The 27,999-nt window shown below is 36.2% G+C and overlaps 1 protein-coding gene across 1 annotated transcript in view; it reads right to left on the reverse strand.

Annotated features, from left to right (window-relative positions):
* The window catches only part of LOC111045387 (titin-like), a 309,506-nt gene that overhangs the window by 215,534 nt on the left and 65,973 nt on the right, over positions 1-27,999 (reverse strand). The window contains 18 exon segments of the mRNA XM_039431466.1: positions 655-916; positions 5,746-6,141; positions 7,041-7,247; positions 9,903-10,261; positions 11,839-12,214; positions 12,493-12,967; positions 13,905-14,192; positions 16,536-16,541; positions 16,819-16,964; positions 18,443-18,732; positions 19,580-20,029; positions 20,660-20,875; positions 21,357-21,395; positions 21,398-21,577; positions 22,318-22,461; positions 24,605-24,859; positions 25,615-26,275; positions 26,876-27,272. Coding sequence (XP_039287400.1) covers positions 655-916; positions 5,746-6,141; positions 7,041-7,247; positions 9,903-10,261; positions 11,839-12,214; positions 12,493-12,967; positions 13,905-14,192; positions 16,536-16,541; positions 16,819-16,964; positions 18,443-18,732; positions 19,580-20,029; positions 20,660-20,875; positions 21,357-21,395; positions 21,398-21,577; positions 22,318-22,461; positions 24,605-24,859; positions 25,615-26,275; positions 26,876-27,272 — 5,147 coding nt within the window.

Consider the following 27,999-nt stretch of genomic DNA (forward strand, 5'->3'; position numbering starts at 1 on the left):
TTCATTATTGGAAGACTTCAAAATCTGACATTACTGAGATAAATATTACTTAGTCTTGGACATGCTTTTCTCTCCTCGAACAATTCATTTCTTTATCACTATGAATTACACTGTTAGTATAATGCAAAAATAATTAATGAAGTAAATGTTTTTTTTCATATTTTTAGATGCTTCTAGCTGGATAGCTTGTTTATCACAAGGAATTGGATATTTTGAATTCATCTTATCATGATAGCTCCTGATATCTGATGAATTCTCAATTCCATTACTCCACTTCAGAAGCTGTTGATAATTTATTTGCTCATTATAATTATTAGCTCATTGAACAATAATCTTTTCATAGTTTACGAGTGATGAACTGATGTTTCAATTCAAAGATTAAAATGTTACCACAAGTAATTGATTAAAAAAGTCCCAAAAACTAGATATTTGATATTTAATTCTATTTCAATTTTAAATCCGACATAAAACTAAAAATACTATCCATGAAACTATTATAAAGATACTATTATCCTATCTATTCTATAAATATAATTTTCAATAATTTATTTCCAAAACACGAAGTACTTAAGCTGAGTGGAGGTTGAGTGGTAGAGAGAACTTGGAAGTTCTAACTCAGCCTAATGAAGGATTTTTTCATTTTCATTTACTTACTCTTGCAAGATATTGTGGCCTTTGTGAAATCTTCACCATAGTTGTTGACGGCTCGGCAAACGTACTCTCCAGAGTCCTCAGGGTAGACATAGAGAATGTCCAACGACACGAATCCCAAATCGAAGAGAGTCCTGTAGCGATGTCCGCAGGCCAGCAGCTTGCCATTCCTGTACCACTCGATGCGGAGAGTTGGGTCCTTCTTCGGCTCAACGCGGCACTCAAAGTGTACAGGTTCCGCTTCACCTACGGTCGCTGATTCAATCTGTGCAAATAGCAATAGGTAGCTTACAATAGTTATTTGTGCAACTAGTGCGCAAAGTGGCAGTTTGCTGCACCGAAAGAAACGTTTACGCCCGAGCCGTAAGCGAGGGCGTAATAGTTTCTTGAGTGCAGCAGAGGAACTTTGCGTACGTATTTCACATTAAATTTTTCCTACAGTTACCATTGAATATGAAAAGTGGGTGATTATGGGTAAAATTCCCTGAAATGCATCAAATGAAGTAATTTTATTATTAATAAAAACCTTAATTTATTGTCAAATTGAATAATGTAGTAGTAAATGTCTGAAGGCGGCTGTGTGCTGAATGTGGTGGCTGTCGTTGTCCTCTTGTCCATCGTTATTATTATAGCGTGCACCACAACACAATACCACAATCACTGTTACCAACTTCATTTTGATTTTGCTGCACTGGTGCTCCATATAACCTACTAACTATTTTGCGTTGCCAAGTTGCAAATCTGGAGTGCAGAAAAAAATTTTCCCGCACTAGAGCGGAAAAGTGATTCTTTGCGTTCTGTAATCAGTGCAGGAATGACCACTTTTCAAGGTAACCGTAGGAAATAGATATAACAATTGATTATATTTATCAATAAATTCAATATGGATGCATATAACTTAGTATTAACTTTTTGGTGAGGGCTACTCTTATTTATCTTGAAATTAAAAATCTAGGCTACGGTATGTGAATGAATTTACTAGTTTTTCATTCATTCGAATGAGACTGAAACTTTTAAATCATGAGAAAGACTGAATACATACTGGAAATACCTGTGTGACAAATTAGATCAATTTCAAGAGTTGAATTCTTTGTTCACAATTACAGCATAACTGAATCACATTTTACTTCGCCACAGACAATACAAATTTCTAAACATACTCTGAAATGCATGGAATTGAATAACTTCAACAAATAACTACTCTTTAATAACGAACAACTCTGTGGACGAATTTCTACGTTTCCAGTGGGTTGAGAACAAGTAACATCCTTTATTTCCCTTCATAAGTTAATCAGAATTTACTTCACAACAGAAAAATAAACTTTCAAATAAATTAGTTTGGATTGAATGGCAATTACATTTTATTATCAAATTTGTATACTGTACCTAGATAAAAAGACTAAAAAATTGTCAAAACCACATATTTTATTAAAAGTAGAAAGACCGGTTTCGGTTGTTACACCATTATCAATCTGGTAAACCATTTAAATTATGTAACAACCAAAACCAGTCTCACTAATTTTAATAAAATCTGTGGTTTTCACAATTTTTTAGTCTTTCCATTTAATATGAATAATTCCACAATATCAACTTCACAACTACACAGAAAGTATACTGTACTTATTCTGTAAGGTTGCTTGCTTTTTAGTCCAGTCAAGGAAAGGTTATAGAGGGAATAGTTTGGAAGACGATTTTCGACCCCGCAGTTCTGTTTAGGGTAGTAAGGAGGTAAACATATCAAAAGTCCCCACCCCTACCCCTTGTGCTAAGGGGGTGGGGGTGGTTCAAAGGTACCATTTTTGGGTTTCTCGAATATAACTCGAAAACTATGTATCTTACGGACATAACTGTTATATACAGAATTAAAGCTTACATAATTTCCTACAATATTCATCTCACAACTTTTTCTATATCCAGATATCCGCTCTTAAAGGTGTGACAGTTTTGAAAAAAAATAATTTCGCCTCCATTTTTTTCTATTTTTGCTCTTATAACTTTTAAAAAATTGATGGGAGCAATCAATATTGATTATGAGCTTATAGAGCAATAAAATTTCTCCAATTTTATATATTATTCAACACTTTTACGCACTTCCCTACAACTGTTGCAGCAGCTTTAGTGTTGAGTGTGAAATCCCCAGTCTTTCAACAATAGACCAATTATTGACAAAGGAGTTTGGAGGGAATGTTTTGTACACAATTTTCGACGTTGCAGCTTTGTTAAGACTAGATGTGAGGAGAACATATCAAAAGTCCCCATTCCTAACTCATGTGCTAAGGGGATGAGGGTGGTTTAAAAGTTGCATTTTTCAGCTTTTTGCCTCCGCGCTCATATCTTGTTCAACCGACAAAACTAACTATTCGAAAATTTATTGTTTTAATTCTCTATTCCAAGTTTTCGTTTCATTGTTATAGTAAACGTAAAAATTTCACCCAATACATTGAAGTTGCTATAACAATGAAACGAAAACTTGGAATAGAGAATTAATACATCATTCAAAGAGAATTTAATGCTTTACAAACCTGTGATAAGCTTTTGATATGTTTACCTCCTTATTACTCTAAACATAACTGCGGGGTCAAAAATTGTCTTCCAAACTTTTCCTTCTATACCCTCTTTTGTGCATTCAATGCCTGGACTATTTGTTCTTGTAATTTTTTGGTAAATGAGTTGGATTTGAATTGGTATAGGAGGGCATAGTTTTGGTATGGCTCTAATGATGAGAACAATTTGGTCACCTGTGTGATGAATTTAGGTGGTTCAGATGGCAGCATCTCCTCAGGCCTTGCGTCGGCAATGGGTCCGCGCTCGAGCTCCTTGAGCTTCTCGCCGCTCATGCCAGCTGGCAGCTGAGACTCAAGCACCACGTCATGCTTGGCCTTGCACACCAGCTTGGCCTTGGTCGTTGCCGTGCCCCACTTGTTGGTCGCTCGGCAAATGTACTCGCCCGAGTCCCTCGCGTACGTGTAGTCCATGTCCAATACAATGAAGCCGAAATCGTTGAGCATGTGCACGCGCGATCCGGTCGCGAATGGACGTCCGTTGAAGAACCAGTCGATGCGCATCGATGAGTCACCCACAGGCTCTACCTTGCAGTCGAAGTGGGCGCTCTGTGATTCTTGAACCTCCACATCCTGAAACAGAACCAACGTAGATAAACTCCCAAATGCACAACAATCTATCATAGTTGAACTTTCAAAAAATAAGACTGTTGAATGCCACAAGAACAAATGAGGGAAACGGAAGCCCGCTTTAATACGCCCTTAATCATGACATCTTGGTTGATTAGTGCTCAAGAATATGTTGTAACATATGATCATATGATAACATGAGTGATGATGAATTGTAATGATCTTATAATTTTTCTCCTAATTTCCCCATTTCTTCATCCTAACTTTTCATTATCAACATAGTTTCAACCCACAGCACAAAGCGCCACATGGTTTGAGATCTCTTGTATATTTCCCAAAGACCTTAAAGATGCATAGACTCACATGCAGCGCTAGTGTCTTACTTGGAAATGATATCGGCCATTGAGGGGGTAACCTATAAGATTATTACATACCAATGCCTTTGTAATCTATAGTATTACAAATATATATATAATATCTCGTGCTGAAATACCCCAATGGCGGCCTTCAATTTCAAGTAAGAGCTATCATTGGGAAGGCATAGGCATTGTGGGTCTATATCTCTTCAAGGTCTTTGATATTTCCACTACCTTTTTCTTCTTCTTACTTTTTTCAAGTAAGCCAATAAATGTATTGGATTCGATTTACTGCTCGAGTTTTCTAATAGTGTGGTCTTAACAGGTAGTTGTGGTCTAGTAGTTCTGGATTGAGACATACAAGTAAGTAGTCTTCTTTTGTGAAGGTCTAATGACATGCTTAGGAAGTGTACTTGATGTTATTTCTATTTTCATTCAATAAACTTGATAGTCCTATACATAAACATGTGAATACCTGTTTATTGGTGGAAGTATAATAACGTAATAATAAATCTAGCATGAGTATGGAAATTGATGACACATTCTCTCTTACCTTCATTTCTACAATAAACCGTGGTGGATTTGGTTTTTCTTCCTCTGGAAGTATTTCATCTCTCTTGTAGAGAGCTTCTTCCAGTTTCTGGATGCTTTCTGTTCCAGAGCTGAATTTGGAAGGCAGCTGAGGTTCCAGGATGATTCCTTGTCTGCCACGCACTTGCAACTGGCAGGAAACTGTCGCTTCGCCGTGCTTGTTGGTGGCCTGTTGAGAACACATAAAGATATGAGTTCATTCTTTTCAAGTAAGAGTTGACTTATCACATCAGAGAGGTGATTTAATATTCGTTAAGTTATATATATATATATATATATATATATATATATATATATATAATATATATATATATATATATATATATATATATATATATATATATAGAAGACACTTTAAAGTTTGTAATATAAATTAAAACAGGAGACACGATATAAATAGATTGAAAACACTTAAAAACTTACATTAGAAATGGGGGAAATTTTCGGAGACTGTGTCTCCTTTCTCAACCGAGAAGACTCTTCACTTCAGTCTTCTCGGTTGAGAAAGGAGACACAGTCTCCGAAAATTTCCCCCATTCCTAACTCATGTGCTAAGGGGATGAGGGTGGTTTAAAAGTTGCATTTTTCAGCTTTTTGCCTCCGCGCTCATATCTTGTTCAACCGACAAAACTAACTATTCGAAAATTTATTGTTTTAATTCTCTATTCCAAGTTTTCGTTTCATTGTTATAGTAAACGTAAAAATTTTACCCACTACATTGAAGTTGCTATAACAATGAAACGAAAACTTGGAATAGAGAATTAATACATCATTCAAAGAAAATTTAATGCTTTACAAACCTGTGATAAGCTTTTGATATGTTCATCTCCTTATTACTCTAAACATAACTGCGGGGTCAAAAATTGTCTTCCAAACTTTTCCTTCTATACCCTCTTTTGTGCATTCAATGCCTGGACTATTTGTTCTTGTAATTTTTTGGTAAATGAGTTGGATTTGAATTGGTATAGGAGGGCATAGTTTTGGTATGGCTCTAATGATGAGAACAATTTGGTCACCTGTGTGATGAATTTAGGTGGTTCAGATGGCAGCATCTCCTCAGGCCTTGCGTCGGCAATGGGTCCGCGCTCGAGCTCCTTGAGCTTCTCGCCGCTCATGCCAGCTGGCAGCTGAGACTCAAGCACCACGTCATGCTTGGCCTTGCACACCAGCTTGGCCTTGGTCGTTGCCGTGCCCCACTTGTTGGTCGCTCGGCAAATGTACTCGCCCGAGTCCCTCGCGTACGTGTAGTCCATGTCCAATACAATGAAGCCGAAATCGTTGAGCATGTGCACGCGCGATCCGGTCGCGAATGGACGTCCGTTGAAGAACCAGTCGATGCGCATCGATGAGTCACCCACAGGCTCTACCTTGCAGTCGAAGTGGGCGCTCTGTGATTCTTGAACCTCCACATCCTGAAACAGAACCAACGTAGATAAACTCCCAAATGCACAACAATCTATCATAGTTGAACTTTCAAAAAATAAGACTGTTGAATGCCACAAGAACAAATGAGGGAAACGGAAGCCCGCTTTAATACGCCCTTAATCATGACATCTTGGTTGATTAGTGCTCAAGAATATGTTGTAACTTATGTAACTGAGTGATGATGAATTGTAATGATCTTATAATTTTTCTCCTAATTTCCCCATTTCTTCATCCTAACTTTTCATTATCAACATAGTTTCAACCCACAGCACAAAGCGCCACATGGTTTGAGATCTCTTGTATATTATTTCCCAAAGACCTTGAAGATGCATAGACTCACATGTAGCGCTAGTGTCTTACTTGGAAATGATATCGGCCATTGAGGGGGTAACCTATAAGATTATTACATACCAATGCCTTTGTAATCTATAGTATTACAAATATATATATAATATCTCGTGCTGAAATACCCCAATGGCGGCCTTCAATTTCAAGTAAGAGCTATCATTGGGAAGGCATAGGCATTGTGGGTCTATATCTCTTCAAGGTCTTTGATATTTCCACTACCTTTTTCTTCTTCTTACTTTTTTCAAGTAAGCCAATAAATGTATTGGATTCGATTTACTGCTCGAGTTTTCTAATAGTGTGGTCTTAACAGGTAGTTGTGGTCTAGTAGTTCTGGATTGAGACATACAAGTAAGTAGTCTTCTTTTGTGAAGGTCTAATGACATGCTTAGGAAGTGTACTTGATGTTATTTCTATTTTCATTCAATAAACTTGATAGTCCTATACATAAACATGTGAATACCTGTTTATTGGTGGAAGTATAATAACGTATTAATAAATCTAGCATGAGTATGGAAATTGATGACACATTCTCTCTTACCTTCATTTCTACAATAAACCGTGGTGGATTTGGTTTTTCTTCCTCTGGAAGTATTTCATCTCTCTTGTAGAGAGCTTCTTCCAGTTTCTGGATGCTTTCTGTTCCAGAGCTGAATTTGGAAGGCAGCTGAGGTTCCAGGATGATTCCTTGTCTGCCACGCACTTGCAACTGGCAGGAAACTGTCGCTTCGCCGTGCTTGTTGGTGGCCTGTTGAGAACACATAAAGATATGAGTTCATTCTTTTCAAGTGAGAGTTGACTTATCACATCAGAGAGGTGATTTAATATTCGTTAAGTTATATATATATATATATATATATATATATATATATATATATATATATATATATATATATATATATATATAATATATATAACTATATAGAAGACACTTTAAAGTTTGTAATATAAATTAAAACAGGAGACACGATATAAATAGATTGAAAACACTTAAAAACTTACATTAGAAATGGGGGAAATTTTCGGAGACTGTGTCTCCTTTCTCAACCGAGAAGACTCTTCACTTCAATCTTCTCGGTTGAGAAAGGAGACACAGTCTCCGAAAATTTCCCCCATTTCTAATGTAAGTTTTTTAAGTGTTTTCAATCTATTTATATCGTGTCTCCTGTTTTAACTTATATATATATATATATATATATACGGATAGATTAAAAACACTTAAAAACTTACATTTAAACGAAAATTTTCGGGGACTGGGCCCCCTTTGTCAATCACACAGGAAGTGAAGTGCTGCAGATTTGAACATTCCAACGGTCGTGACCACAGAGAAGCGGTAGAGAAGTTGTGTAGACCATAGAGCATAGACGAATGGAGGCGCACTGATTGAAGGAGCATTAGGGGACTAGTTGGTGGGCTACTATGGGTTACAAGTGGGAGATTTCAAATTTGAGTGGGTTACGGATAAGGAAAGGTGTAGATTATGAATTGATAGAAAAGAGGAGATTTAAAATTAGAAATCCGAAATGAAATAGAATAAAATTAGAAAATGGAATTATAGAATTGAATTGGAATGAAATTTATTTTTATTGAAAATTTATTATATATTTGATAGCTGTGAAATTTCTTATATATGATGAAATTTATTTCAATTTAATTGAACTGTAGAGTTGATAGTTATGGTACTATTGCTGTTTGTTGAGACCAGGACTGGAAGCAGCTCCAAGCACCCAAATAAAAGCCAATTCTTTCGTCTTGACATCTATGGAGGGGACTGTGGGAGGGAGGGTGGCAAGGACTTTGACTTTGAAGCATTGGTCAAAGTTCTTGTTGTGCTCAGAGCCATGGGTGGGGATGGGTAGGGAAGTATTATTTTTAAAGGAAGCCCTGTGATTGTTGATCCGGAAGTTTAGGGCAGTGGTGGTTTCACCTATGTAGAAGGCAGGACAGAAGTTGCAGGAAAGGAGGTAGATGCAATTTTTGGATTGATGGATTTGATGGGTGTAGTTGGTGATAGGACTGGTAAAGGAAATGGAAGGATCAGTGATAGGGCAGGTTTTACAGCGGGGGCGTTTGCAGGGTAGGGTACCAGGTGGAGTTGGGATTTCATCAGAGGTGAGTGATTGGTTTTTATTAAAACTTCTTTTGAGGTTGGGAGGCTGCTTGTAAATTAGGGTGGGTGGTTGCTGGAAAAGGTGTTTGGTAGAGGGATTGGAGGAGACGACATGGAACAGATCTTTAAGGACAGGCTTGAGGTTTTCGATTCCAGGGAAGTAGGTGGTACAGAGCTTTGGAGTTTGTGGGATTTGGGATTTTTTTGTGGTTGGATTAGTGTCTGTTTTGAAGGAGATTTGTTTCTGTAACAACCTTTCAGGATACTTACATTTCAGGAGGGATTGGTGGAGTTTTTTGATGTACTGGTCAAGGTGGTGGGGATCACTGCAAATTTTTTGGCCTCGGATTGAGAGGGAACGTGGGAGGGATATTTTGATGTGGTAGGGATGGCAACTCTCAAAGTGTAGGAACTGTTGAGTGTGGGTAGATTTGGTGAAAGTATTGGTGGATAAGGCATTGGAGTTGGAAAGGATTACGTTGACATTTAGGAAGATGATGGAGGATTCAGAGATATTCCAGGTGAAGGAGACAGAGTAGTTGGAGTTGAGTTGATTGAGGAAGTGGGAGAGGGTATCATGTCCATGAGGCCATATGGGGAATATGTCGTCAATGAAACGGAGCCATATCAGGGGGGATAGGGTTTGTTTAGAAAGGAAATCCTGTTCAAGGAGGCCCATGAACAGGTTTGCATAGGATGGTGCCATCCTGGTGCCCATGGCTGTACCCTGAGTCTGAAGATAATATTTATCTTCAAACCTGAAGGCATTGCTTGTGAGCACCAGTTTTGCAAGGTTTAGCAAAAGTCCAAAAAATGTATCTACTACAATTTTGAATGTATCAGATTGATTAATTACACAATACAAATCAAAACAAGAATCTTCCTTCACAATCGCCAAAAATTTCACTTAAATCCAAAATTGGATTTCACTTTCAGTGAAATAGAGAAATTATATTGCTTTCATACCTGTATGACAGGAGTGAGGGACGTATAACACAGAAACATAGAGTTCTTAACAACATAATTGTTGGTTGAAAATTGTTGCAATCTGATTCACTTTGCATGTTGGAGTATTTCATACTTTGGTTCAAAGTGAAAACAGGAATCTTACTTCTACGCAACAAGAGTGTGTAAAGCTTTACCACAAAGTAAAAAGCATGATAGAGTACCGTATATTTAATACTTCGGTTTAAAGTGAAAATAGGAGATTTGCTTTTATTCAGCAGTAGCGAAGAATGCTTTACCACAATGATGATAATAATAAAGCATATATCCATATCAATGTCAACTGACCTTGCACGTGTAGAGACCAGAGTCCCTCTGATAGCAGCCGGCCACTTCGAGGATGACAAAGCCGAAGTCGTTGATGGTCTTGATGCGGGATCCGGCGAATAGCGGCTTTCCGTTGTGGAACCACTCTACGCGCATGCTCGAATCGTTGACGGGCGTGAGGCGGCACTCGAAGTGTGCCAATTGGTTTTCGCCGATGACCACGTCGGCCGGCGTCGTGATGAACTCGGGTGGCTTGCCGGTGTCCGCCTCGGGCGACTGGGGCGCTGGTGTCCGGCCCAGGCCTTCCAGCTCAGCGATCTTGTCGATCGTGCCTTCCATGCCCTTCGGCAGTTGCGAGTCCATTATGATGCTTCTCTTTCCTGACAAATAAAAAGCGAAGTTGCACTATCTTTTTAACACAAATATCAAGCAATTTACTTCTTTAGTGAGATTTACGTGGAAAAAATATAACAATAGAGTAATATAATATATTTAATATCTCCACCATCTTCTTTATTGGATAGCATGATTCAAGTCGTTCCGGTATATCTGATAGAATACGGTACCTAGTAATTGTTAATTCTTGTTAATAATAATCAATAATTTTCTATACGTCTATATTGGGGAAATATTTTTCCATGATTTGATAACTGATTTTTGTAAATGAGATAAAATATTTAGGTATTTCATTATGTTTCTACATAATTTACGAACGATTTGGCAACGGTGCTGAGCTAGAACAGGATAGAGCTATATGCTTTATCTAATGACAGACAAGGATAGCATCAATGTTAATCAGGTGCTGACTTGATAACGTAAATCTCATAGAAATGTAATACTTTTGCCAGCTATAATAGCCCAAAGATGAGGGTTAATTCACCTTTTTAGAAAAATTGAAAAATTTTCAAAATCTGATGAATGGGCAGGTTGAATATTGTCATAGCCAACTCTAATACACCACCTGTATTAGAGGTGGCTATGATATTGTTAGTCCCGAATAAAGTGTATCAAATGAAATAATCTTGAAAAAATATTCCTACGGCATTTTGCTGGTACCTCAATATTTATTGAGCTAGAGCTTATATTATGTTCAGGCAAGATGGGAGGTGAGTCATTCCCTCCCATAAGGGACTCCCCGCCAACGCAAACACAAACGAATATTAATTTTTAGTATTTTATCGAAAACTCATAATTCATCTTGTACTTTTATTTTGCATACTTCTATTATATTATTCCATTGATAGCCTATTAATTATTGTATTTCTTTATATTAATTCATTTGAAGCATTTATTTCTACAGTGGTTACATGTAGTGTTCGGCTTCTCTTGAATACTGGCATCCTACAACGGTGGTTGGAGTTTTTCTTCAATTCATTCTCATCTGGGCCTGCTGTTTCTGAATTAATTTTTATAAAATATTGGACAGCACCTTTTGTTGAAGGGTCTTTGTTGAAAGTTTAAAATTTTAAAAGGATTTTTTATATTTATGTATGTTTTATTGAGAATATATTAATCCTTTCTTTCTTTCTTTTCAGCACACCCCACCATGAATCCTGTTTTTAATATTATTCAATTTCAATTTTTCAATTCAATTTCAATTTATTAAAAACACACAAAACAAGACAAAACAAAATTACAAAGATTTACGAAACAAATAAAACACAATAAAATGTTACAAATATAAAAAACCATGGGCTTAGTGTTTGGGTGTGTTGGAGAAGAGGAAAAAAGAGAGGAAGATACCTAGCCAACTATGGTTTCCCATGTAATAGGCAGGCAAAAAAGAGAAGTAATGAGGAAAAAGGGAAGGGAGAATTGGGGGGAAGGAAGAAAACAGAGGAATAGGTACTCAAAATAAAGGTATTATATTATTATTAGACATTTTTTATTTTGTTTGTATTTTGTTTTCTTTTGTGTTATATTAAATTAAATAAAATTATTGATTGATATTATTTACCTTGTACTTTCATGGATGCAGTGGTTACAGCTTGCCCATAATCGTTGAAAGCTCGGCAAGAGTACTCTCCCGAGTCCTCGGGATAGACGGGCGATATTTCGAGGATGACGAATCCGAAATCGCAGAAGGTGCGGAAGCGGGTGCCGGTTCTGAGCGGCTTTCCGTTCCAGAACCACTCGACCTTGAGCTTGGGGTCGTCGGTGGGGGTGAGGCGCGCCTCGAAGTGCGCGTTCTCTCCCTCGCGCAGGCTGTCTATGTTGGACAGCGGCACTGTGAACACGGGCGCTTGGCCGCGCTCTTCCGTCACACGTTCGTCGCGCGTCTTCAGCATCGCGTCCTCCAGGTTCTGGATCTTCTCTAGACCTCCCTCCATTCCCTGAAAAGTTGAAAATGTTCACATTGATCTTAATCAATTGGGCCTTCAATAAACACTCAGTATTTGTTGATATGTAGTTGGCAACAAATACAATATTTCACATTAATTTACATTATAAAATTTTTCACTTTCAAATTCAGAGTCCGTCAATAACTTTGACAATCACATATACCTCATATGAGAGGCGTTTATTCTTTTAAGAATGTAAATAAAGCTATATTATTATTAGTTGATAATATGTGGAGACAAATGAAAAGAAGGCATAAGTGAGCACCAACCTGTGGCAGTTGTGATGACAGAATGAGATTAGCCTTGGAGACACACTTGAGCATGGCCTTGGTGGAGTCCTGTCCGAGCTTGTTGACGGCGCGACACTCGTACTCGCCCGAGTTCTCCTCGTAGCAGTAGAGGATGTCGAGGATGACGATGCCGAAGTCGTGGAAGGTGCGGTAGCGGTGGCCGGTGGGCAGCTTCTTGCCGTTGCAGAACCACTCGACGGTGAGGTTGGGGTCGTCGACGGGGGTGAGGCGGGCCTCGTAGTGGGCACTCATGCCCTCCTTCAGCTGTGTCACGTCCTTGATCTGCGTGATGAAGCGGGGCGGCTCGGCTGTCGGGGTGGTGGGAGTGGTTGTCTTGGCTCCCTGGCTTTCTAGCTCGCGGATGCGAGCCAACGCCTCCGGTTGCAGGCTGTCCAGGTAGACGCCTCCGCGACCCTGGCACTTGATGGTCGCCTTCGTGAAGTCCTCGCCGTACCTGTTATTGATCAATTTCATGCAATCAATTTCAACTAAATGATATAACATAATTCATTAACATAGCAATATTGATGAAATATATCATCCATAATTTGATAGCTTTAATAATCGGTAAAAATACTTGGATTAATCCCGTACAATGAATAGTACCAAAATATCTAATTTTCCATTGTAATGTCTCGTAATATAATTGCAATTCATCAGAGGGTATTTTAATAGAGCCATTAAAAAGGTGGTTCAATTTGATTATTTGATACGAGACAACAGAGAGAGAATTACTTTCATAAACATTATGTTGTGATAGATAACATTTTAATAACGGACGTTTAATTTTACAGTTAGTATTGATTATACGTTAATCACATATTCACCCTTCATTCCTTACTTTTATACCCTCTACCTGCCTATTACATGGGAAACCATAGTTGGCTAGGTATTTTTCCTCCTTTCTTTCCTTTCAGTGCACCCCAACATGAAGCCTGTTTTTGTATTTTATTAGAAATTTATTTTTGATTGTGTTTATTGTGTTTTGATTTCTTTAATGTTATATTGTGTTGATTTGAATAAAATTATTGATTGATTCATTTGTTTTTAGTCTATGGTTCTATCTGAAGAAATGTTTATTACTACAAATTAAATAAATTATTAGAGCAAAGACATGCTACAGAATCTGAGTGTGCCATTCAGTGTACAAATAGGCTGAGGAAGCATAGTTGATGTGACGGCATTCGATGATAGTTATGTTTGGAAAGAGTACATGTAAAAGTAGTATGAATTATTGTGTAGTAGATAATAATCATGATTGATATACCGCACTAATATAAAAATAAAAATAATCTAGTTTAAAGAACGAGGCTATTACTGTAAACCCCTCTTACTGTAGGTTTTTCACCTGTTTGTACTGTGAATAATGAGTGATTTTTCGATTCACTTACTTGTTGCTGGCTTTGCAGATGTACTCGCCAGTGTCATGGCCCTGGGTGTAGGCGATATCCATCACTACAAATCCAAAGTCTGACACTGTCTTGATTCGGGACGACTGCCTTATTGCCTGGCCATTGTGGAACCATTCCACTTTCAGATTTGGATCGTCGACTGGGATGAGAGTGCACTCAAAGTGAGCAGAATCGCCGTCTTTCAGACCGTCTATGCTCTGTTCACATACAAAATAAAGTAATTCAATGAATCTAAATTTAGAAATTGAAACAATTTTGGAAAGCCACCTTATTCATTCAAGCGTTCTCAGACAGCCTCTTCCATGAAATAGATAGATTTAGTAATGAGTTGTTTTCGTTTTTAAATTAAAAATTGATTTGGTTTTAATTCATATTTTAGACTATTCTATATAGAACCAATCCATTGAAATGAGGAAAGATTGAAGAAAATTAGAGAGATCTTGATTGGGAAAATGTTTACATAAGTTTAAAAGCCTGTTATTTTATATTCATTCAATGAAAAATAACTATGCAAAATCGATTTATCAGTCAGTAAGAGGTAAACACGGTATTATAACTCAGTAAAAAAAAACAACAAATCTCTAGATAATGCAATCAGTTTCATGGAAGTCACTTGAAGATTGGGTGAAGTGCCTCGTAATAAGCCCAGACTTAACAAAAAAGGTGAATACGGTAATGTCGTAGATTAGATGTAAATTAATCAAGAATGTGTACATTAAATTAATCTAAGAAATCTAGTAGTTCATAGCAGCTTATTGACAACATAATTAATAGCAGTTGAAAATCGCTAGAGACACAACAACATTTTTGACCGGCTTAAGAATAAAAACAAAGATCTTATTGCCGGTGAGACGTATCTCGTGCAGAAAGATTATTCTACAGTTCATTATGGAGGCTCACTAGTGGGGTATCATAATTAGATCTAAGTTTAGTATTAGCAAATTTTGTATGTATCTTCTTCTTCTATATAATAAAAGAGAGTGTTTGTTCGCATCAAAACATGTTAACTTGTGGATTGCATACCGGAAAAACGGTAATGATTTAGATCTCCAAATTTTGCACATAGATTCTAAAAATATCAAAATCGTGCACCTCGAAGCCCAAATTTCAATTTTCTTTCTAGATTTTTTTTTAGAATTAATGTTTAAATTCCATTCAAGGGACATGAAATTTTATATAGAATAGCTTACATTGTTGTAAAATGTGATTGTTTATAAGTAAGGAAGTTATAACGTTAGTACAAGGCTTCATATTTTGAACGCAGCCGTGGTTTAGGGGTAGAGTACTCGGTTACGGCGCGAGTGTTCCTCGGTTAGAATCCCGATTCTTCCGTTTTTTTGTACTTGATTTTTTCCCTCGAAGCGTATTATTTATAAATTATTTTTTGAAGGAAGTTGTTCTCATTAAGATTGATCATAGATTTCATCAATTAATTATTCTATGTAAAATTTTGCAACCAGTACAAATGAAATGGACATGGGTTTCATGCTATGTCATTGGAATTCATAATAAATGCATGAATAGATAGATCATAATAAAATTAGTACCGTAATAATTGATATTCTTAAATTATAATGTCGGCCTACTATTAGACACAAATTAGGAGTGAAACGAGTTCTGTTTGGAATTGGGGAAGCAAAAGGCTGCCTGATTCAAATTGAGGAGGTTCTAATCGACACTAAAATTGATGTATTAAAGAAAAATCAATACGATACTATGAGTTTTTAAAGTAGTATTATGTTTTCTTCAGTTACCGTATCTACACTAATAATAAAGGAAATAACTGGCTTATACACGTACGGAATAGGAAAATTATGTTTGACGCATCATCACGTCTGAACTACTTGAAATTTTGCATATAGATTCTTAATTAACAGAGGATTTTTATAGGCCTATTTTCAATTCTTGAAGATTTCATTACATCAAGTATTCAATTTGTCATACTTCCAGTTGTTGTATAGAAATAGCTGAACATTTATTTTAAAAGGGAGATTAGATGAAAGGTATGATTGAGATCCTATTCGAATAAATATAACTGATTTTCTGTCCCATCAAAATGTTTGTCAGCCACCTTGGAACCGCCATTTTAAATTCAACTTCATTTTTTAAAATTGGAAGGTAATACAATTGGTGGAAATTGGTTTAAATTGGTATTGGTGGAATATAATACATGATTTCGATACAGAATTTCAAGAGAAAATGAATGGTGAAAACCGCACATCGATTTCTCAAACCGTTCAAAAGTTATTCTCATTCAAAGATACTGATAAATCATCCATCTATACTATAATAATGGGATGAACTGGCTTATACACCTAACGGGATGGGAAAATTATGTTTGACGCATCATCACGTCTGAACTAATGGACTGAATGACTTGAAATTTTGCATAAAGATTCTTTATTAACCGAGGATAGTTATAGGCCTATTTTCAATTTTCCAATATTTCATTACGTCAAGTTTTCAGTTTGTAAAGTTTTAAAATAGACCCTTGCGGAGCACGGGTTACCTGCTGGTAGTATAATTCAAATTGATTTATTTCCAAATGAAAAATGATCAGTTATATTTATTATCAGTACATATTCATCGTATGCTTCTTCATTTTTTCACTTTGTACTAATGACAATGATACTAAATTGAAGAATAACAATTTATACATTATTGTAGTTTTGTTAAATCTTCAACAATTTATACGTTTGTACTTCGATTTTCAATTATTTATGAAATTTATGATTGATTTTTACTAATCATTAGAAGAACTGATGTAATTGTGAATTATTCTATAATGAAGATTAATACTAGACTTCTCAACCGTAATTCTTGATAATTATTGTAATCCAAGTAGCTTCTCTAACTCACAAATTCACACAAATGAAGCACTCTGAATGTGAACTATAGAATTTTATAAATGAACTCACTTGCTTCCAACTGTTTTCCGTTGTAGAACCATTCGACAACCATTGTCTGATCACCGACTGGTGTCAAGGAAGCTTCAAAGTGAGCGATTTCACCTTCGCTCATGTTGCTCAAGTTCTGGAACTAAAATATTTTTAAAAATTAGTGAATCACCTCTCATTTTGACAAACTGGGAAACAAAAAACCGGAACAAGGATATATACAATATTGATAGCAATGAAGTCATTCACTGAATTTCGTTTTCTGCAATCAATAACTAACAATCAAGTACCAAAGTGAGGGTAACTGGCAAAGTACTGAATAAACCATGGTCAACTCTATGTACAGATTACTGGAATGAATTTCAATTTCTATTTGAGGAGTAGAATTGTGGACAAATTCGTGCTATGTTGGGAATACTACTAAGAGTCCGACAGATGAAGGATGCAGCATTTAGGATAATGAAAGGTTCTTAAATAGGAGCCACCACCAAATATAATCTACCATCACCGAAACTGATCACATTAGGTGGTACCTGGCAATGGAATTCTGGTATGCCTTCTTCCAATGGAAATTCCTGTAATTACAAGTAAGAGGATGTAGTTCTGATAGTCTCCAATCAATCAAGATAAAACAACAAATAAAAACATGAATAACAAATCGAAATTGAAAAATTGGAGCCTTTTGGACTATAGTAGTACTACATTCGTTTAGATTTACATAGGCTATATAATTATATGATAATGAAAAAGATGCGAGTTTTTTCTTGGATTGTCAATTTCATGAATAATTAGAATAATCATTATTCCTGGTCTAAAAGCAGATTAGAAAAGTATTAAATGATTGGAGAATAAATCTATCAGATTAGTAACACAGCAAAAGTTCTAGAGCATGGTACTGAAAACATTATCGATCTATATGAGCATAATAAAGAAAAGTGTAGGAAATATCAAGTTCAAGAATAAAGCACAGTACTGAGTACAGTAGAGTTTCAAGTTGAGTAAGTTCAATACTGCGACAAAAATACAATGTAACATCGATAATGATATCGATTAGCATCCAAAATGATGTATTAAAAAAGCATTGGAATTCAATAGTTACTTTGTTTATTGGAAAATAAATTCGATAATTGTATGATAATTAATTATACAATATGGGATAAATACAATTTTAAAATAAATTTTAGCCCTTGAACCCAATACAAAGTTTATTTTTTACAAAGTAAACCCTTTGAATCGAAAAAAATGATGGCTGAGTAAGCAAAGAGTTCAATTTACTATTCAATTATTCTACTATATAGATAACTGTTATTCTATTATTCTACTTGAAATTCCAATGTCAGACAACATCCTTGAGGATGTTGAATGAAGCACAACAACCACTCACAATTCAGCTGAAAAACATGACAGTTCTAGTAGTCAAAATTTAGAGATGAGCTCACAATAGTCTTTTTAATGTACTTTTGTCCAATTAATAACTGGAAAGTATTGCACCATTAACTCAAAATAGGTTTGAGCAAAATAGTTTCGCACTGTTCTATCGAAATGATTTATGAATAACTGAACATTTTTGAAGAATTGATCAATTAAGAGTAAATTGAGGATAAATTTTGTGTAACCTACTTGTTTAGTGAACTCTGGAGCCCGGCCATCTTCGACATCAGGAGCACCCGGCTCTTGACGTCTGAGCGCCTCCTCGAGGGTCTGGATCTTCTCGAGACCAGCCTCACCCTTGGGGTGCTGGGTCTTCTCAATGAGACCCTCCTTCGATGTGCAGTAGATGGTGGTTGAGGTGAATGCCTCGCCGGCCAGGTTGTACGCCTTGCATGTGTAGACACCCTGGTCACGATCGTACACCTCCGTTATGTCAAGGGTCACGAAGCCAAAGTCGCTGGTCATCTTGATGCGAGATCCTACAATAATCAATGAGATTTCGATAATGTTGTTTAAATTCATAATAAGGTTTGATATTGAGTATGATTTAATACACACACTATTTTATCTATTTTATCAACAGAAAACTCTTTTGCAACTATACTTTTTATAACTCATTATCGACATTACTGTTGACTTCCGATTATTATTGTTAGTAGTCTGTAAGAATTTTCAATTCAAAATTAAGTATTTCTGTTGCTAATTCCATACAATAAACATAATAGATTATATTTATTCCAATAGACAATCTCAATATCAAGTCAATATCAGAATTTTTAGTTTCCAAAATGACTGGCTTATGCAAATAATGAACTAGGCAAGGATTTTCACAAAAAATAACAAATAAATTCATTAATTATATTATTTATAAAATCATTAAAACATATATTTTCCTAGTTCATGCAGAGTTATTAACGGATGAATTGAATAGCGACCTACAACATACATGAATCTATTACTTGATATGTTTGTGATAGCTTTTACAGTCGAACTTTTTGGTTTGGAACTATTTATTTATTGAGAATATTGTCCAAACCATAGAATAAAATATGTTCAAGCATGTACAATATTAGTCTGATGCCCTGAAATTGATCAGATGTGACCTGAAAACTCTGACACCAGAACTAAGCCAGCAAGGTTATACGTAATAATTATTTTCAATATGCTCCTTCTATGCTTGTTTTAATTTGATACAAAAGTGAAAATGTATAAATCATTCAATCTTTGCTATGAATAGATACATATTCACAAAATATCGCCATAAAGAAAATATACCAAAGATAGGAAAGATAACTTATGCTATTTTCTCTATGGTATCACACTCACCATGTTCGAGCAGTTTTCCGTTGAAGTACCACTCGACCTTGAGCTTGGGGTCGGTCTTGGGTTCGACCTGCGCCTCGAGGTGCAGAGGCTGAGCTTCGGCCAGGTTGAACTGCGCCTGCAGTGGAACTGTGAACACCGGCTTGGGGAAGTCGGTTTCGGGAGCGTCGGGTGGTCGCTGCGACTTGGATGCGAAAGCATCCTCCACTTCCTGCACCCGATCCAGACCGGCCTGTCCCTGCGGGTGCTGTGTGTCCAGGTAGATGTCCTTCTTGCTCGTGCAACGCAGCGATCCAGATGTGGACGCCTGACCCTTGCTGTTGGTCGCCTTCACGCTGTAGACGCCCGAGTCCTCGGCGTAGGTGTGCATGATGTCCAGCGTCACCAGGCCAAAGTCGTAGGTCGACTTGAATCTGGAGCCGGACGGAATTGGCTTGCCGTTCACCATCCATTCTGAAACGAAGGAGAATTCAGGAAATGATGATTGACAGTGGTGAGGATTGATGAATCAGGGATTAGATATCAAATAACGTAAATATGAATAACAATTTAAAATATGGAATGATGACTACTGCATAATCGCTTTACCAAGGAGAAAAATAGAGATATATTTCACAATAATTTGAATATCGCGATATTGAAAATATGACACGTATTTTTAAAATGAATTGATAAAACATTGGGAAAGAATGCTCCATTGGAACATACTTTGACTTGACTATAGAAATTGATGTTCCACTCTGCAATCCAATTCATGATAACCCCGTGAATACGCCTTGTAAGCCTTGAAAACACCGATGCAGAACGGAAGGTGGAGTGGGAAGATTATTCAATAGTTTTTTATTTAGTTATAAATAAAATGTTCATTTTTATTCAAAATAATCTTTTTTTAAAGTCGTCACGCTCCCTTACCCCATGCTCATCCGCGTCGTTGTGTTGAATGGAGAGATCACTTCAACTGAGTAGGCTATAAACAATAATTTATTAGAGTAAAATTGGGTTAAATTCATACTGTGTCGAAGAATTATTAGTATTCTTAAATAATTCAACGACTGGAATATTTCATTAAATCAATCAACTCACCGATCTTCATAGTAGGATCCTTGGATGGCTCAACTTGACACTCGAAGTGAACATTGTCTCCTTCCTTGCACTCGATGTTGTTCAGATGCGAAATGAAGACAGGTCCCTCGAACACTGGTTCTGGCAAGGGAGCTTGAGCCTCCTTCGGTTTTTCAAGGTCTTCAATGAGAGGCAAAGCATCTGGTCGGAGAGCTTGAGATTGCAGCCAATGTTTATCTGGGAAAAAAGTACAGAGTGTTTAGTTTTGGGTTCGAATCAATTATTGTAAAAGTGAATTATAAGGATTAAATACAGTTTCTCAAGAGAAGATATTACAAATTTACATATGTCACACATTGACAATTGAATTTAACAAAATTAAATTTTTGACTTTTAGAAATAACTAACTGTACAAACCAACAGATAATCAAATCTCCGACTATTGTTGTAAACAAAATATTGTGATGATAGGATAGTTACACATCTTGATGTTTTTGTGAGCAAGCTGAAGGATTGTATTGTTATATTGATTACAATGTAGGTCTGAAAAGTAAATGTGCATCTACTATGACAGTAGTTAGATTCATACTACAAAAATATGGACAGAAATGCTATTCCAAAATTGAGTGATAATAGAACTGAATGGAGATAGGAAACAAGGAGTTATTCTTGAAATTCAACTTAATTCTCAAACGTATCGATATACATTATTTCAAACGATCAATAAAATTGCTGCTCACCTTCAACTTTAATTGTCCAAGTAGACATGCTGGCCTTCTACCAGTTTGTCCTTGTTGTCGAGATGGCGTGTGAAGACTGGAGCCTGCTGAGGAGCTGTGTCCACAAACGCTGGTGGCACTTTGTTCATTTCAGCCTCCTTCAGCTGAATCTTCTGCCAAGCATCGGGCTGCAGGGAGTCACCAGCAATTGACGATTTCGCTGTAAACGGAAATAGAAAGTTGATAAAATTGTGTTTTTTAATCCATTATTAACTACAAATTAACATTTCTTGGAGATTGGAGAATCTTTATACAGAATATATCGAGAAAGACGTAATCAATAAATTAAACAAGACGTAATCGAGAAATTTGTATCAAGAAATAATGATTAGTTATAATTAATGGGAAACTTAGCTCGGTTAATAAAAAATCTCGGTAGATAAAATAAAGCATAAGAAGGTATCCCATGGTATAAGTCGTTTATTAAGCCGAATTTCAAGCAGTTTTTTGTTAACTCGAGCCGATTACTGTCGACTAGTGTCTATTATTACTGTTTTAGCCGGTTGAGGGTGTAAGAACGGTACAGTATGAGAGACTACCAGTGTCACATAGCTTTACGAAAAATAACTACTAGGACTAAAGGCTTGAGTTAACAGTGAAATTTGAAACATGAACGCCCTATTACCATGGGATATCTTCTTATGCTATATTTTCTCCATGGTTCATTACTCTAATCAAGGAGACAGGAAAATTTAATATTGTGAGTGATCGAAATAAAAATTTCAATTGTAATAATTAATGAAACGAATTCCCTAAATAATAATACTATAAAAAATAAAATATTCTGAAGACTCTCACTCCTGAAAATGTTGTTCCATTAATTATTCTGATTTCACAGCAGTGAATAATTGCTATATGATACTAACTTCTTTCTTCAATGTCAATGGTATTGTTACTTACATTTGACCTTGAGAGCTGTTGATGAAACAGCCTCCCCAGCACTATTGATGGCCTTGCACATGTACACGCCAGAGTCTTCAGGCACAGTTTTAGCAATGTCCAGGGTGACAAATCCAAAATCATGGGTAGTGCGGAAACGAGATCCTGTAAATTATAATTTCGGTGAGTTTATAATTCACTTATTGAGATTTGGAGTAAGTAACACTAGGGAATTGGGTATAGGGCAGGGAATAGGCTATTGGGTTTGAAGAACCGTCTTAAACTTACGTAATTCATAACAGGAATGGCAAAGTTAATTATATTTAAAGGCATCTAAAGATCAAATAATCACATACTCATACACAATATAACAGTTGTGTTGAATTTGGCAGGAATGGAGAAATTTACCAAGTTCTTTGACTTAAAATAGTCGATAACATATTGACTTGGAATAAGCTCAGTTATATAGTGAACCGAGCTCATCTTCTGGACAGGTAAACAGTGGATTGTATTCTATCTACACACTTGGAATTCAAAAAGCATAGATTGACGTGCATTTCATCGAATGAAATTAACCTGCCTCTCCTTGATCAAGGATTTATTCATTTTTAGAAGATTTGACAAGAAAGTTTGATAACAGATGAGACAATTGAACAAAAATAATTTGAATAAGATCTTAAAAATGAATAATATATTCATCGAAGAATTGAATAGAGCATCGTGATTCTATTAAAATTGGTATGAAAATGAAATGAGTAAATCAAAATGAGTTTGAAGATCATTGAATAGTTCTCAATGGGTTTGAATAATCGAGATACATAGAAATAGCAGAAGATGTTCATACACCACGAACCAGATTCCTGAGTAATTTCAGACAATTTTTTTTGGAAAGTTTCTATGTTATTGATGAATATACAGAATAAGTGAGCTATTGATGAATCCGTTACTAATGATAAAGTGATTACTGAATTATAGAGAATGGAATGGATAAGTACACTATTTAAGTTTCGTTCGACAATAAAGCACTAATTTGTGAGAAATCAACATCAAATGGTAGTCTAATTATGTGCAATAGTGATAAATGTTCAAGATAATCATACCATCACCAGAGTTGGACAATTTTCTACTCTATTAGTGCAATATTTTGCGACTGCAGCAAAATTACTTGCATGCCTAAATGAGCTTTATTCAATTGATTTGAATACCTGGTAGCTGTGTATTGGTCAGGTAACCAAATTCATCTGAAAATCAATTGTTTCTTATTTTAATTGTGAATCCTGTTTCTAAACTTGATGATAGCTGCTGTCAAATCTCTCTTCACTATTTGAAAGAGTTGACAGATCAGAGATAGGAGAAAATACATTTTAGGTATAAGTAGAGTAATAAATTAATATTGATACTATTATGATATCTATTATTATAGTACCATATACAATTGCCTCCCTTCATTGATTCAAGCATCACTATTGCAACTTTCTATGCAACTTTGTAAAATTCTACTATCTTATAGAGTCAACACTCAACAATAGCTTCAACTATTATTTTATCATGGGAATTTCGATTATTATATAATAATGGATTGATGCTGAAATCGGTGATAAATGAACCAATGTGCTGTCAAAGTGATTTCAAGAGGAAGTAACACACGTATTTTCCCAGAAAGAGTATTCATTAGTAAAGAAAGGTTTTGTTTAGTGGAAATGTAGCTTTCTTGAAAAAATCTATACTCATTTATTAACAGAATTATTATAATTTTGATAAATCCATAATAATTCAAGTGAGAATTAGTCTTAAGTAGTATAAATTATCGCATTTCAGATGAACTAGAAGATCGTTCAAGTTATAGTTGGACCTGGACATAGTTGAAAGGTTGAATAAATGGAATAAAGCTTGGAGTATTTTGTTCATTACATAGAGTAACTTATAACCACTCACCGTATTCAATTCCTTATTCTAACTAAACAAAAATAAGAAATAGTAAAGTTGAGATTGAATCAAAGTAATTTAGAATTTAATATAATAAAAATAATTTCTATTCAATTGAGAGGTGTAAATAGAAAACAAGCTCATCTGAAAGCTCAATTGAAATTTCTAGAAAAATATCATTCATGAATGTTTTTGTAGGATCAAAGTTATCAATACCGTTTACTGAAACATTGAAAAGTTTAAAATCTGTAGAATAGATTCCATGTTTTAAGGGTAAAATTGATAGTTATTAAGTAGACTACTTTTACATAGATTGAATGTGTGATTGAACACCAATTCAATTTATGAAATAAAATTTGAAATAATGATGTAAAATGCTTACCCATCTTGAGTTCAACCCCATTGACAAACCACTCGAGTTTCATGGTGGGGTCACCCACAGGCACAACACGGCATTCAAAGTGAGCATGTTGGCCTTCCCAAAGCTCTGAAGGGCCAGTGAGCAGCTGAGTGAAGATAGGTTTCTCGAAAACTCGGTCTGGAATTTCAGGTCTTGGAGCCGGTCCTTTACCTTCAAGCTCCTGTATTTTCTTCATGCCTTCTGGATGTTGGGTTTCCAATTGGATACTGGCTTTAGCTAGAAAGGAATTTTATCCATGTTTACACTATACAAAATTGCAATACACCTCCTAGAGTTTGAAAGTTTTTTGAAAAATATTTTTAATTCAGTAACATCATGGATCATAGCCTAATGAAAGAAAGTTTGGAATAAGTTCCTTTTCACATTTAGAAGATTGAAGATTTATACATTGTAAATGTATTATAGATTTTAAACAGAACACGGAAATTCATAGATCATAGCGTGATAAGACTAGTGATTTTCACCTTATGCCATCATTAATTTTTGAACTCAAGCTCATTTTTATGAAGAAGAAAGTCATAATAAGGAGACATGGAGAATATATATATGAATGGTTGGCAAATTTGTGATTTATATACGGTCAATGTCATGAGGGGGATTCTAAGTATTGTATAAGTTTCTTTTTTGAAATACCCAAAACAATTTGATATTGAGAATAAAATTAGTTTTCAAGTGGAATCAACGAAAATTAACAATTATATCTTTGAATAGGCCTATGTATTCATTTATACTGTTTAAAATAACACTTTCATGGTTACTTCGATCTAAGAACTGTAGATAATCGGAATATATTTTTTAGGAATCTATAGAACAGATATGGGAGGAAGTCTATGTTATATTGTGATAAAATTAGGAAATACATTCATTTTAATGCCAAGTTTTATTTGTGTTATATAATCCAATTAGTAGTCTATTGATATTTTTATAGCTGAATACATGAATTTAGTAAATAAAAACTATCAATTACTTACTCTTAATGCGGACAGAAGCAGTAGTAACAGCCTCGCCGAGTGCGTTGGATGCACGACACATGTAGACACCCTCATCCTCGCCACGAAGATGGCTGATGTCCATCGAAACGAAACCGAAATCGTGAGTCTTTGTGATACGCGAGCTGGTCTCCAGCGGCTTCTCATTGCGGAACCACTCAACCTTGAGGGTGGGATCACCGACAGGGATGAGGCGACACTCGAAGTGAGCTGTCTGGCCCTCAGCGATGTTATCGATGTTCTGCAGAGGCTGGGTGAACACGGGTCTCTGCCTTGTGACCGCCTCGGGTACATCAGGGCGCTGGAAGGGTGAAGTCTCCTCCAGTTTCCTTATCTTCTCCAGACCTTCAGGGCGTTGAGACTCCAGGACGATTCCGCTCTTTGCCGTGACGTTGAGTCGGATGGAGGATGCACATTGGCCCAGTTTGTTGATTGCCTTGACGGTGTATTCGCCGGCGTCCTCAGGCACCAGGTGGGTGATGTCCAGAGCCACGTAGCCGAAGTCGAATGTGATGTGGAATCTGGAGGCGGATGGCAGTGGCTTGCCGTTGTGGTAGAACTCTATGCGCAGATTGGGGTCGTGCAGAGGCTCCACTTGACATTCGAAGTGGGCTGTTTGACCTTCAAACAGATCGGTCGTGCCCTGCAAATTTAAGTTGAAATGAAATTATTTTAGACTTAAATTTCATATATTTACAGTTTGTTAAATAATTCTTATGAAAGAATATTTACAAAAGACTGGTTATCCATGGAATGCAATTTTCTGAATATTGTATTTGTTTCAATCGTCCAATAATTGAATGGTATTCAATAATCAATATAATATCAAGGATAGCTTTCTCTAAAAATCGCATATATTATAATGTGTTTGTTTCAATTGAGTCAGCTGATGGTTTAAACTAGAACTTTAGTTCAATGTTTTAGAAGAAAGTGGGCCAAAGAGATATGAATATATAAACAAGAAATCACCAAAATTATCAGAGCAACAACTCATTATTTTCTCGATTCATTCTTTATTGCCGTGAGGCATTTATAGAAATACATGGACATTGCCAGGTACATATGAGAGAAAATATCACAGAGCAATATCTCGATTCATTATGGTAATTAATAATATATTTTATCAGTAAAAAATGTGCACTCAATAAATTTAGGATGAGTGTGTTAACAGGTTTGTGTTCTCTCCAAATAAAATCGTGATTATTCGACTATATCTTTGTGTTTTGATTGGAGGTGTACTCACTCTGAGCTCGGTGATGAAACGGGGCACAGTCGGAATGGGCTCCTGTATCTCGAGCTTGGCGGGGTGGCCCTGAGCCTCGAGCTCCTGAATCTTCTCCAGGCCGGCCGGGTGCTGCGTCTCGAGGTAGACGCTCTGCTTTGACTTGACGCCGATGTTGCACGAGTTGACGGCTTCGCCCTTGAGGTTGGTGGCCTTGCACATGTAGGTGCCGGTGTCCTCGCCCCACGTGTAGAGCACGTCCAGTGCCACGTACCCGAAGTCATGCGTGGTGCGGAAGCGATGGCCGGCGCGGATCGCCACTCCGTTCACGAACCACTCGATGCGCAGGTTCGGGTCGTTGATCGGCTCCACTCGGCACTCCAGGTGGGCATGGTCACCTTCCTTTAGGCCTTCCAGGCTGCAAGCACAAACAATCATCACCGTCACCAAAATCCACAAGATTCCACTCAGTTTTTCATTGAATAGACGAATGAATTTCTAGACTAAGCAAACAAACAATAGATTAGTTAAGTAATAAGATGGTTGCAGTATGCCTTTTATGGATACATATCAGTGGATGAATGAGTAAATAATGTTATTGATGGAAACAGTAAGGAATCCATGTAACAGTAAACTCACATTATAGATTTGTTTTCTTGTATAGATATGGTATTTTCTCTAAGTCAATTCATGTGTCAACAATTTTAATTTGCCTTTAATAAATGAAATTCATGACAAAGCTATTTAGAAAATTAAAATAATAAAACTGTTGAAGTAAATCAGAGTAATTTATTCTGATGAACCAAAATACTTAACAAATGATTGAATGCTGTGGTAAACATTATTGTATTATATATTCTCGAGTAAATGGGGAATCTTTGAGAACATGAAGTTGGATAAAATTATTGTAATAAAAGAGATGTTCGTGAAAGATTTGAAAATAACAAGTTGGACTTAATGGATTGACGTTGATATAACGGGTGTTTCAAAAAGAATTACCCAATTTAAAACAGTTATATACATTTTAAAATATGGTGTACACAAACAAATTTTACTCTCAGAAGTATCAAGTTTATGATGATGTATTATAAGCGTCCTATGTGCCCTCCTTTTGATGCTCGGACGACATCTCGACGGTAGCCAAA

The sequence above is a fragment of the Nilaparvata lugens genome, chromosome 6 (genome assembly GCF_014356525.2).
Source record: "Nilaparvata lugens isolate BPH chromosome 6, ASM1435652v1, whole genome shotgun sequence".
NCBI lineage: Eukaryota > Metazoa > Arthropoda > Insecta > Hemiptera > Delphacidae > Nilaparvata > Nilaparvata lugens.